General features: G+C 58.5%; 3 protein-coding genes across 3 annotated transcripts in view; 1 reads left to right on the top strand and 2 right to left on the bottom strand.

Moving 5' to 3' along the window:
• VOLCADRAFT_90913 (uncharacterized protein) overlaps window positions 1-4,716 on the bottom strand; it is a gene marked incomplete at both ends in the record, with an annotated part of 5,410 nt that extends 694 nt beyond the window's left edge. Inside the window, 10 exons of the mRNA XM_002950315.1 lie at window positions 129-347; window positions 773-884; window positions 1,043-1,396; window positions 1,683-1,723; window positions 1,772-1,889; window positions 2,623-2,989; window positions 3,588-3,664; window positions 3,826-3,884; window positions 4,170-4,327; window positions 4,470-4,716. Coding sequence (XP_002950361.1) covers window positions 129-347; window positions 773-884; window positions 1,043-1,396; window positions 1,683-1,723; window positions 1,772-1,889; window positions 2,623-2,989; window positions 3,588-3,664; window positions 3,826-3,884; window positions 4,170-4,327; window positions 4,470-4,716 — 1,752 coding nt within the window. The remainder of the gene's footprint in view (window positions 1-128; window positions 348-772; window positions 885-1,042; window positions 1,397-1,682; window positions 1,724-1,771; window positions 1,890-2,622; window positions 2,990-3,587; window positions 3,665-3,825; window positions 3,885-4,169; window positions 4,328-4,469) is intronic.
• Window positions 4,717-5,258: 542 nt separating this feature from the next.
• VOLCADRAFT_90912 (uncharacterized protein) lies at window positions 5,259-8,332 on the bottom strand (the record flags this gene model as incomplete). Its single annotated transcript, XM_002950314.1, has 6 exons — window positions 5,259-5,381; window positions 6,229-6,243; window positions 6,519-6,653; window positions 6,828-7,070; window positions 7,750-7,892; window positions 8,317-8,332. The coding sequence occupies 6 exons, from the start codon at window positions 8,330-8,332 to the stop codon at window positions 5,259-5,261; spliced, it is 675 nt and encodes a 224-aa protein (XP_002950360.1).
• A 1,991-nt stretch (window positions 8,333-10,323) lies between these two features.
• VOLCADRAFT_90911 (uncharacterized protein) overlaps window positions 10,324-12,920 on the top strand; it is a gene marked incomplete at both ends in the record, with an annotated part of 6,288 nt that continues 3,691 nt past the window's right edge. The window contains 5 exons of the mRNA XM_002950441.1: window positions 10,324-10,406; window positions 10,569-10,661; window positions 11,017-12,122; window positions 12,323-12,394; window positions 12,638-12,709. Of these exons, the coding sequence (XP_002950487.1) occupies window positions 10,324-10,406; window positions 10,569-10,661; window positions 11,017-12,122; window positions 12,323-12,394; window positions 12,638-12,709 (1,426 nt within the window). The remainder of the gene's footprint in view (window positions 10,407-10,568; window positions 10,662-11,016; window positions 12,123-12,322; window positions 12,395-12,637; window positions 12,710-12,920) is intronic.

Below are 12,920 nucleotides of genomic sequence, written 5' to 3'. Positions count from 1 at the left end.
AATATCACATCGGTGTGATATCTTCGTATGTCATGCATTCCTCGGCATTCCTGGCCTACGAAGATATCCAACCAAAAGCAAGCCGTGCGCCTAAACTGCTGCAGCGGACGATCCTGCCCAACCCCCACCGCCGCCATGACGTTGGCAGCTATGACCAACGCACCGAACACCAACACGGCCACACAACGTGGCAGCGATATCTCCCGCACGCCTCTGCACGTATTGTACGGCATACCTGCGCTATCCTGCGTACTTGTGCGGCGAACGTCAACGTCTAAGCAGTCGTATGCAGCGTACACCACATGCTCACTATCGTCTGCGAAGTACTCGTCATACTTCGGTAACTGCTGCATGACAGCGACGACTTCTTCGGCACCGCCAGCTTCTCACACAATACTCATCGTGTGGTGTACACTGCTTACAAGATTGCCGCAGTCAACAGTCAACACCATCCACTGCCTGGTGTACTCACGCGTCATGACGACAACGATGCTCCCCTTCGTGCATCCCTTGCACTTGTGAGTTCGACTCCCACACGGGTGTAGTACACGCACGGACCGTCGTACTCCTGCCGCCCAGCCGGGGGACTACGGCCCCCTCGCGGGCGACGCAGCCCGCGTCTAGTCCGGGTGGCCGCTTGGTAAGTTGCCGTTTTTCGCCTTTTTGTCCGCGGTTTCGGAGCCGCGCCTTTTAGGCTAGCTCCGTCGCCGCGTGGGAGCCGCGGTCGCCGGTTCGCGCCCCGCCGTCGCCGCTTTTTTTCGTTTTTTCGCACCGCACCGCACCGCGCCGCACCACACCGCATCGCACCGCACCAAACCTGAGGCCGCGCAATGCGCTCCGGAACATCGCCGTGCACCGCTTCGTGGTGCGCGCTAGCTCTATCGCTGTGTGGGAGCCGTAGTCGCCGGCTCGATCCCGGCGCCCGCGCGTCTTACTTTTGTTTTTTTCGTTCGGGAGCGCTAGCTTCGTCGCCGCGGGAGTCCAGCTCGCCGGTCGCTTCCCGTCGTCATCGCTTTTTTTTTCTTTTCGTTATGCAGCGCACCGCACCGCACTGCACCGCACTGCGCAATTTGACATGCGTCGACTCGCGCGTTTTAACGGGCAACCCACCACACGACTCGACATGCAATTAAACGTGCAATTCAACGCGCAATTCAATGCGCACCGAAGCATGCAATTGAACGCGCAATTCGATGCGCAATTCGATGCACAATTCAACGCGCAATTAAACGCGCACCGAACCGCACAATTAAATGCACAAATCGATGCGCGGTTCAACGCACAATTCAGCGATGGACGAGGAGTGCGCCGAAGTGTGCATCTGCGGTTGTCCAACGTTGTCCGTGTAAACTGTACGGCCTTTTGTGAAATGAACTTGTCCACGGCCGTCAGCTCGCTACATTAGGATTGCATCGCAGACATACACTTTTACTTTATTTCTCTTCATGTACGGTACTACGGCTCAGAACTGAATCACACGAAAGTCGGCGGCCGTAAACTAGTCGGTGGCACCGCCAACGTAAGTTGACGGCCTTTTGCGAAGCTGGGCTCTTTGCAGGAGTCGGTTCGCTACTGTAGGATTGTATTGCATATATATCGCACCCGGATTACTTATCTCCACACGCGGTATTGCGACCGGAAACAGCTTCCGTCAGTTATGGTGGACCGACGGAATGATTCACCCCAGCGGACTGGGACACGCAGTCATGAGCGCCTGGGTACACTGGGCGGCGGGTTTCGTTTTAGAGGGACAAGAGCGTCGAACACGCACCTCAGCGTAGATGCAGCCCGGATGCGGGATGCTCATCTGGATCCGGGGCGCAGGGCTGCAGAACAACACCGGGACATGGCTGCACGAGCTGCTGCCCATCAAGACCCGGACTACAGGGCTGCGGAGCAGCAACAGAACATCACTGCACAAGCTGCTGCCCGTCAAAACCCGGCTCGGCGGCACCGTATTCATGCTGCAGAAACAGCAGCGGCAAGACAACAGCCCATCTGGCCAGCAGCTTACCCGCTTCACAACCATGTTCGGCGGCATTCAACCCACTGAAGCACGTGTTGCAGATCTAGTAGACGCACTCAACCAACGCGTCATCACGGATTTGTCCGATCTCACAGACCTCGAACCCCGTGTCGTGCTGCAACGGAACGAACCCAGGCACGCGCTCAACACACGCCTCCTGATGCTCCAGGCGCGCCGCAAAGGAGCGCGTTTGGTCAGCTGGAACGCGGACCACGTCCCGGTTAGGCAACATGGTGCAACCCAACAACAGCCACTCTCCCACATCGAAAAGGCTGTCGCAATGCGAGTAAAAGACGCCACCTTCGACCACACCACCGCCGACACTTGGTACTACGAGGGTGCACGCTACACCCTACTCGACACCACTGCTGCCGACGCCGGCGCGTGCCACAACAATGAAGTCGAGGCGTGTGGCCTGCTTACCGACAGCCGTGAACCGCCCGATGACGGCCGCGGCCCGTACTGGCGCCTCCACTACCTACCTGCAGCTGTCTTGGTCCGTCCCATTAAAGGGCACGCGCCCAAAGCGATACTAGCAGACTTAGCGGACTTCGCAACCAAAGGTGCTGCCTTCGCCATCGTACCACGGCCCTCACCGGCAGCAAACATCACCGTGCCAGCCGCCAACACCGGCACCACCACCAAAAATGTACGTCGAGTCAATGTACCACTTGGTGACTACTACGCCGTCACCGACTACTTCGTACAGGGCCGTAGCTTCAAGGAAGAATGCTGGGTCGCGGACCTTTCCGTCCCGCCCAGTGGCCTCAAGCGTGCAACCACGTACGTGTTGCTCACCCGCTACAAGACACTCGACCACATCCGCCTCCTCCGCCCGCTCTCTACCACACCCGACGAACGAACACGAGTCGTCAAACAGTTCATGGCAGCAACCAAGCTGGACCCCGACCTGGCGGCCGAACTCCGCCTCCTCGATCGCCGTGCAACCGAAACCCGTGAACGCTATACGACCGAGTACAAACACGCCAGAAACCTAGAGGAACGTTGGACCTCCGCAGCCAACACTACCTGACACGTCCAACAGTTCGTCTGCCTCGCCACTGGATGGCGTTAAATGCCAGCGTTGCACGGCTCTCTAGCCGTCCGACGACACGCCTGCGCGGCTGGGTGCATCCCTTGCACTTCTGGGTTCGACTCCCACACGGGTGTAGTAGTATACGCACGGACCGTCGTACTCGTGCCGCCCAGCCGGGGGACTACGGCCCCCTCGCGGGCGAAGCAGCCCGCGTCTAGTCGTCGGGACGGAGACCTTACCCCAGCTTAGCGTCCGTCGTCGTAGTCCCGACGTTAGACGGACGACGTTTAGTCGTTCCGTCGTCGGGACGGAGACCTTAGGCTGCGGGGGGCGTCCGCGTGTCTGTTCGGAATTTCTGGAGAGTCGCCCTTTTTCGCAGTGTCGTGCGCGGTTTCGGAGCTGCGTCGTTTTCGCTAGCTCCGTCGCCGTGTGGGAGCCGCGGTCGCCGGTTCGCGTCCCGTCGTCGTCGCTTTTTTTCGTTTTTTCGCACCGCACCGCACCGTGCCGCATCACACCGCATCGCACCGCACCACACCTGGGCCCGCGCAATGCGCTCCGGAGCATCGCCGCGCACCGCTTCGTGGTGCGCGCTGGCTCTGTCGCTGTGTGGGAGCCGCGGTCGCCGGCTCGATCCCGGCGCCCGCGCGTCTTTCTTTTGTGTTTTTCGTTCGGGAGCGCTAGCTTCGTCGCCGCGGGAGTCCACCTCGCCGGTCGCTTCCCGTCGTTGTCGTTTTTTTTCTTTTCGTTATGCAGCGCACCGCACCGCAAGCCGTACGTCTTCCTGCGTTCGTGCGCTACGGACTGCACCGCACCGTGCCACACCTGGGCCCGTGCAACGCGCCCCGGAGCATGGCCGTGCGCCGCTTCGTCGGGCGCGCTAGCTCCGACGTCGAGTGGGAGCCCGGGTCGCCGGTTCGACCCCGGCGCCGGCGCGTCGTTGTGTCATTTTTTTTACGTTTACGTTGCGGCTCGCTGGCTTCGTCGCCCGGCGCCCGCTTTCTTATATTTTTCGTTCGGGAGCGCTGCCTTCGTCGTCGCGTGGTTCGTTTTTCGCGTCGTCGTCGTTTATTGTTCATTTCTTTTCGTTCTGGACCGTGCACTGCACACCGCGTCGTCCCGGACTGCACTGCTCCACGCCTGGGCCCGCGCAATGCGCCCCTGAGCATCGCCGTGCACCGCTTCGGTGTCCGCGCCGCACCGCACTGCACCGCGTTGCACCGCACCGCGCCACACTGCGTGTGGCAGTGCATCGCACTGCACCACACCTGGACCCGCGCAATGCGCCCCGGAGCATCGGCGCTCACCGCTTGTGGTGTGCGCTAGCTCCGACACTGAATGGGAACCGCGGTCGCAGGCTCGATCCCGGTGCGTGAGTTTTTCTTTGTTTTTTCGTTCGGGACCGCTTACCGCACCGCACCGCACTGCACCGTACCGCACCACGATTTAACACGCAAATCGCAAAACATTGGCTGCACCACACTGCGCAATTTGACATGCGCCGACTCGCGCATTTTAACGTGCAACCCACCACACAACTCGACGTGCAATTAAACATGCAATTCAACGCGCAATTTGACGCGCACTGAACTGTGCAGTGCTTGTCCAACGTTGTCCGTGTAGGCTGTACGGCATTTTGTGAAGCTGTTTTGTTCATGGATGTTGGCTCGCTACAATATAATTGCACCGCATATATACGCATCCGGTTTACTTATTTTCAGATACGGTACCGCGGCTGAGCGGTTGCTTTAAAGCTGGCGGTTGTAAACTAGTTGCGCCGCCGACATAAGCTGCGCGGTATTTCGTGAAGCTGGCCTCTTTACATGCATCGGCTCGCTAACCGATTTTCGCCAGACGACAACATCTCGGCACATCAACGGTTGTTCATCACCCTCGATGGCTATTCATCGCCATCCTCGTCTGCACGTCCTACACGATATAAGGTCAGTCCACATTGCAAAGCAGTAGCAATGAATAGAAACGACGAATAGCAGTGAGTAAAAACGATAGCAAGAATAGCAAGGAATAGAAACACAACGCGCACCGAAGTGTGATGCGCAACACAACCTGACCCGCGGGACGGTTTGCGCGGTCGGTCGCATTCGCTGGGTCGTGTACCGCGTTTTTTTTATTTCGATTGAGGCCGCCCACCGCACCATGCGCGTCATGTCTCGCCTCGTCATGCTTCGTCGTGCTATATCACCGTGCTAACTCTGCCACCGTGTTGGAGCCGCAGTCGCCGGCTCGATCCCGGCGCCCCTGCGTTTTTGCCTTTTTTTTCATTCGGGAGCGCGCACCGCACCGTACCGCACCGCACCGCACCTGGGGTCGCGCAACGAGCCCTGGAGTATGGGCGTGGACCGCTTCGTTACGCACGCTAGCTCCATCACCGCGTGGGAGCCGCGGTCGCCGGCTCGATCCCGGCGCCTGCACGTTTTTTCCTATTTGTTCGTACGGGAGCGGGCACACCACTGTACTGCACCACACCGCAGCTGGGGTCGCACAACACGCTCCGGAGCATCGCCGCGCACCGCTTCATTGTGCATGCTAGCTCCAGCACTGGCATTCCACAGCATTCCTTCCATGGTCGAATGTCGTTGTGTCAGGTGGTGGTGCTGGTGCCGTGCACCAGTTTTCAACGGTAACAGTACCGCCTTACCACCACCAAGATAGAAGGTCGAACTACGTTTATCACGGCTCTGCAGGAATGACTCGTTCTTGCGTGTTCATCCACTTGCGCTGCCGTCCACTACACGTCGTCCAAGTTCGCTATGGCTTGCACCTTCCATGCAGGACCCTCGCCACTGGATGGCGTTAAATGCCAGCGTTGCACGGCTCTCTAGCCGTCCGACGACACGCCCGCACGGCTGGGTGCATCCCTTGCACTTGTGGGTTCGACTCCCACACGAGTGTAGTATATGCATGTATCGTCGTACTCGTGCCGCCCAGCCGGGGGACTACGGCCCCCTCGCGGGCGAACCAGCCCGCGTCTAGTCCGTGTCCGTTCGGAATTTCTGGAAAGTTGCCGTTTTTCGCCGTGTCGTTCGCGGTTTCGGAGCTGCACCTTTTAAGCTAGCTCCGTCGCCGCTTGGGAGCCGCGGTCGCCGGTTCGCGCCCCGCCGTCGTCGCTTTTTTTCGTTTTTTCGCACCGCGCGGCACCGCAACGCACCGCACCGCACCACACCTGGGCCCGCGGAACACGATCCGAAGCATGGCCGTGCGCTGCTTCGACGGGCGCGCTAGCTCCGACGCCGAATGGGAGCCGCGGTCGCTGGTTCGATCCCGGCGCCGGCGCGTCTTTTTGTCCTTTTTTACGTTATGGATCGCTAGCTTCGTCGCCCGGCGCCCGCTTTCTTATATTTTTCGTTCGGGAGCGCTGCCTTCGTCGTCGCGTGGTTCGTTTTTCGCGTCGTCGTCGTTTATTGTTCTTTTCTTTTCGTTCTGGACCGTGCACCGCACCGCGTCGTCCCGGACTGCACCGCTCCACGCCTGGGCCCGCGCAATGCGCCCCCGAGCATCGCTGTGCACCGCTTCGGTGTCCGTGCCGCACCGCACCGCACCGCATTGCACCGCACCGCGCCACACTGCGCCACACTGCGCGGGCAGTGCATCGCACCGCACCACACCTGGACCCGCGCAATGCGCCGTGGTGCATCAGGGCGCACCGCTTGTGGTGTGCGCTAGGTCCAATGTCGAATGGTAGCCGCGGTCGCAGGCTCGACCCGGCACCCTCTCATTTTTTTGTTTTTTTCATTTGGGACCGCGCACCGCGCCGCACCGCACTGCACCGCACCGCACAGCACCACGATTGAACGCGCAAATCGATAAACATTGGCCGCACCGCACTGCGCAATTTGACATGTGCCGACTCGCGCGTTTTAACGCGCAACCCACCACACAACTCGACATGCAATTAAACGTGCAATTCAACGCGCAATTTAACGTGCACTGAACGACGCAATTTGACGCGCACTGAAGTGTGCAGTGCTTGTCCAACGTTGTCCGCGTAGGCTGTACGGCATTTTGTGAAACTGTTTTGTTCGCGGATGTTGGGTCGCTACAATATAATTGCACCGCATATATACGCATCCGGTTTACTTATTTTCATATACGGTACCGTGGCTGAGCGGTTATTTTAAATCTGGCGGTTGTAAACTAGTCGCGCCGCGAACATAAGCTGCGCGGTATTTCGCGAAGCTGGCCTCTTTACGTGCATCGGCTCGCTAACCGATTTTCGCCAGACGACAACATCTCGGCACATCAACGGTTGTTCATCGCCATCGATGGCTATTCATCGCCATCCTTGTCTGCACGTCCTACACGATACAAGGTCAGTCCACGTTGCAAAGCAGTAGCAACGAATAGAAACGACGAATAGCAGTGAGTAGAAACTATGCTATAGCAAGAATAGCAAGGAATAGAAACGCAACGCGCACCGAAGTGCGATGCGCAACACAACCTGACCCGCGGGACGGTTTGCGCGGTCGGTCGCGTTCGCTGTCGTGTACCGTGTTTTTTTTTATTATTTTGTTTGGGGCCGCGCACTGCACCGTGTGGGTCATGTCTCGGCTCGTCGTGCTTTGTCGTGCTATGTCATTGTGCTAGCTCCATCACGGTATGGGAGCCGCGGTCGCCGGCTCGATCCCGGCGCCTATGCGTATTTTCCTTTTTTTTGTTCGGGAGCGCGCACCGCACCGTACCGCACTGCACTGCAGCTGGGGTCGCGCAACGCGCCCCTGAGCATCGGCGCAGACCGCTTCGTTGCGCACGCTAGCTCCATCACCGCGTGGGAGCCTCGGTCGCAGGCTCGATCCGGCGCCTGCACATTTTTATCTATTTTTTCGTTCGGGAGCGCGCACCGCACCGTACCGCACAGCACCGCAGCTGGGATTGCGCAACACGCTCCGGAGCATCGGAGTGTACCAGGTACATATCTAATGTATGTTTAGCTCTTCGTCAGGAAAATCGCTGTCTTCGATTTGATTTGAAGCACGCAATGATTTGATTTGAAGCACGCAATTCAACACGCACCGAAATGTGCAACCAAACGTGCACTGGTGCACGCAATTCAATGCACCGTGCAATGTGCAGTTCAAGGAAAGCCGTACACGCAATCCAACACACAGTACAACGCGCAATTACATGTCTTAAGCGTGTACGGCATTCCTTCCGTGGTCGAAGGTCCTTGTGTCAGGTGGTGGTGCTGGTGCCGTGCACCAGTTTTCAACGGTAACGGTACCACCTTACCCTACCTTACCGGCATAGCATAGCATAGCATAGCTATGCTATGTCCTATGCCGTACATGCTATGCTATGCTATGCTACGCTACGCTATGCCATGCTGCACTACGCTATGCTATGCCGTACACGCTACGCTATGCTGTGCCGTACGCGCTATGCTATGCCGTACACGCTATGCTATGCCGTACGCGCTATCGTACACGCTAAGCCATACGCGCCGTACGCGCCGTGCGCGCTATGCCGTACGCGCCGTACGCGTTGTGCCGTATGCGCCATACGCTGTACGCGCCATACACCGTACACTGTACGTGCCATGCCGTACGCGCCATGCGCCGTACGCCGTACGCGCTATGCCGTACGCGTGTTCTACTTTGCGCGTGGAACTCTCCGCATTAAAACTTACAACATGACCGCGTGTAGCATCTATTCTGCCATATGCGCCGTACGCGACATGCCGTAGGCGCCGTACGCGCTGTGCCGTACGCACCATACGCCGTACGCGCTATACGCCATACGCCGTACGCGCCATACGCCATACACCGTACGCGCCATACGCCATGCGCCGTACGCGCCATACGCCGTACACCGTACGCGCCATACGCCGTACACCGTACACGCTATGCCGTACGCGTGTTCTACTTCGCGTGTGGAACTCTCCGCATTAAAACTTACAACATGACCACGTGTAGCATGACCGCGCCGTACGCGCCGTACGCGCTATGCCGTACACGCTATGCCGTACATGCTACGCTATGCCGTACACGATATGCTATGCTATGCCGTACGAGCAATGCTATGCTGTGCTATGCCGTACACGCTATGCTATGCTATGCTATGCCGTATGCGCTTACGACAGCACCACAGCACCGTGCAACGCGGTACGGCCCCCTCGCGGGCGAAGCAGCCCGCGTCTAGTCTGACCGTCTGTCCGTCCGTCCGGGTGGCCGCTTGCTGTTTTCGCGTTTTTCGGGGTGTGGTCCGCGGTTTCGGAGCCGCGCCTTTTAGGCTAGCTCCGTCGCCGCGTGGGAGCCGCGGTCGCCGGTTCGCGCCCCGCCGTCGCCGCTTTTTCCGTCTTCCTGCGTTCGGCGCCCCGCGCCGCACCGGATGACGTCTATGGATGGCACCGCACCGCACCAGACCTGGGCCCGCGGAAGGTGCCCCGGAGCATGGCCGTGCGCCGCTTCGTCGGGCGCGCTAGCTCCGACCTGGAGTGGGAGACCGCGGTCGCCGGTTCGATCCCAGCGCCGGCGCGTTGTTTTGTCGGCACGTTTTTTTCTCCTACCTATTTTTCGTTCGGGAGCGCTCCCCACCGTCTAGTCTGCACCGCGCCGCACCGCGCGCACACCGCACGCACACCGCACCGCACCGCACCCCTTACATATTCGCTACGAAGTCGTGCGTATACATCCTTTTATTAGCGCGAAATCTCAGCTATCCGCGTGTTTACCAGCATCCGTTTCTGCTTCGGTTTCGCTAGACACGGCCGCAATCACGCGAATTGGCAGCAATCCGCGTCATCACCTAAGCATGTCTGTCTTTGCTGTACTGTATAACTCTACTCCTGTTTCAGAGCCGTTAAAGGCCACCGCAATCGCGCGAGTTGGCAGCTGGACCAGCATGCGCGTCCAATGTCCGTGTCTGCCGATTTCTGCTTCGGTTTCACTAGGCGCGGCCGCAATCACGCGAATTGGCAGCAATCCGCGTCATCACCTGAGCACGTCTGTCTTTGCTGTATGACTCTACTCCTGTTTCGGAGTCGTTAAAGGCCCCCGCAATCACGCGAGTTGGCAGCTGGACCAGGCTCGCAGCCGTGGCGCGTGCACGTCCAATGTCCGCGTCTGCCGATCCTCGGACATCTGTCATCTATACGACACGCTGCTGCGGAGGATGTATAATTGTTAGCGCGCCGATTCCTCCCCACTTATCCTGCAGTCTTCAGACGCACCTCTTTGCAAGCCTGCCTACTCCAAGTGTCTCCACCGCTTTCAGACAGACCTGTTGATTCTCTGTCACTCGCAGCCAGATGGATTCGCCGGATGCCAAGCGGCAACGCCTGGACCCTACCTCGTCCTACAATCTGCGATGCCGCACCCTGGTGACCAGCAGGTCGGTTTGCGTTGCTCTAGTGCGTAAATACGCTGTTCGCATCCCTTGCGTTGCATTGTTCCGTGTTCTCCGTTGCTGCGTCCCGTGTTTTGCGTTATGCGTTATGCGAAACTTATCCGATCCCATCTCCTGACTTTCTACACCTTCGACCAACTTCCGCAGTAGTATCGACCCACCGGACGCCAAGCGCCAGAGGCTGGACACGGCTGCGTCGCAGAGCAGCACGTCGACGGTCGGCCCTCCCGTCGTCGCCACGTAAGCAAGCTGCTACGTGCAAAGAGCGCGTTGACACCAGTAAGGTACTTACGCGTCCGACTTTGTGCCTCCACCTCTCACCGTGCGAAATAGACGCACTTCTCCTTGTACATGTTTTGTGTTGCTATTTATTTAGGATGTATGTATATTGCGTGTCTAAGCAAGTGCTTCACGGCCGCGATAAATAGTCTGTATTACCGGTGTTCATCTTGCTGCTTATTATTTATCAGCTCCGGCGCGCATATTTGGGCGCTGCCTGTTAAGCACAGATGTCTTCCGTCACGTTCATCGCCGCTCGCGTGCACCTTGAATATCGTGTAACGCTCCCCATTTGACGCCTCTTTGCAACACGTAGGGATTCAAGGAGCGTCGCGTTTCATGTGACGTTTACGGCCGGCCCCACAGAAACGAATGAGGACCGCCTCTTTGCCGGCGCCCAGAGCCGCTACGGCAGCTTCATCGCTGGCGTGAATACCGCCGGCCAGGGGATAGTAATCATGCAGATTGACGATGTCATCCTCAGCAGGCTGGAGAGCAGCCACGCGTTCGGCCACCGCGTGACGTTCGCCAACATGGATTCAGCTTCCCTGCCGCCTTTCATAACTTCTCGTTTCGCTGGGGTGACGGTGGGGCAGTTTAAAGTCTCCTCAGCGACGCGGATTTCCGTGGAGCCCTCCTCCGCTGTCCCAATGCTCTACAGCGCCAGGCTTCGGTTCCCCGCTTACGATGTCGGCAGCGACAGGGCCCGCCCCGAAGACAAGCACGCGTCGGATGGCAGCGCCCTCCTGCTCATCCCACACGGCGGGATGTTCCGGGGCGGGCCGTTCTGCAAGTTTAAGGCGTGGGTCGCGTGCGGCAACGGTGACAGTCCCGACGCCGGACGCGTGGAGCTCGCCATCAGGGAGTCCGCTCCCGACGACTTCGTCGCTCAGCTACAAGCAGCGGCCGATAGCAGCACGCCCCTTTACGTGTATGGTGCCAAGATCAGCCCCTCCAATAACAAAGCTTATATGAATAGCGTCTTCCTCAGCGGCTCGCTTGTAGCAGCAGCGAGTGCCCCCGGCAAACGCCCTCCCAAACGAGTGCACACCTTCCAGGCGGCTGTTCAGCGAACTACCACGGCCACCGTGCCCGCCGACACAACTGATATGGTATTGGCTTGGGAGCAGCGTAGCCGCAGTGCCCTTGTTTTACCGTCGGATGGTCCACACGCCTCGGCCACCCTGTCACCCAACCCCACTTCTGTCACTGTAGTCGGCTCACTACCGGTCCTCCCGCTCGTCCTCACAGTCGGCAGCCGCAGTTATCCGGTGTGCACCGACAGCATCGCCGTCATGCAACAGTTACCGAACTACGACGAGTTCTTCGGCAGCGCCAGCTTCGCAGACGATAATGATCGTATGGCATACACTGCTTACGACTCATTCACCGTCACCGGTACCATCACCACCAAGACAGAAGGTCGAACAATGTTTATCACAGCTCTGCAGGAATGACTCGTTCTTGGGTATTCGTCCACTTGCGCTGCCGTCCACTACACGTCGTCCAAGTTCGCTATGCCTTGCACCTGTCCCCTCCCTTCACTCCCATCTAGCCGCCCCTGGATGGCGTTAAATGCCAGCGTTGAGCGGCAGTCTAGCCGCGCAACGACACACTTGCAGGGCTGGGTGCATTCTGTGCACTTGTGGGTTCGACTCCCACACAAGTTGGCGGCGTCCCTCGCACCTACACTGGTGAGTATATGAACGGTATAACCGGTTTCGCTGGTATAATTTAGGGTCTTCAAGCACGAGTGCTGTACCATGTTGACATTCGTACGTGTCTCACTCGTATCCACCTCTTGCCGCTTCTTGCCGCTCTCCCTGCAGCATGCTCTGCTGTGCGCATGCCACTCGTGTACATGATGCTTGGACATAACGAATTGGACGTAACGAGTTCCGGGCTTGTCTCCTCGCGACCTTCACACTGTCGTGCAGGTTCGCATGTGTTGAAGCTGCTGCTCCGGCAAGCCTTCACGCTGTTCTCTTCGGTGGCTTCCAGTAGGCGCGGTGAGTGTGCGTTATGATGCAACCCACGTGTATGTGCGTCGGCACATTACCGCTTGTCCGTCACACCACACCGTGTCGGCAAGTGTACGACATGCATTGTTTTGCATGAACTCGTTCTGTGTCGGTTCTCTTTTTTATTTACATACGTCCTTTACTGCGACATAGCGACTCGTCGTTGTGACGATGTCCACGCAGACGTGTGCATGATGTC

Source organism: Volvox carteri (assembly GCF_000143455.1).
Source record: "Volvox carteri f. nagariensis unplaced genomic scaffold VOLCAscaffold_18, whole genome shotgun sequence".
Taxonomy (NCBI): domain Eukaryota; kingdom Viridiplantae; phylum Chlorophyta; class Chlorophyceae; order Chlamydomonadales; family Volvocaceae; genus Volvox; species Volvox carteri.
This window is presented reverse-complemented; position numbering and strand designations above follow the sequence as displayed.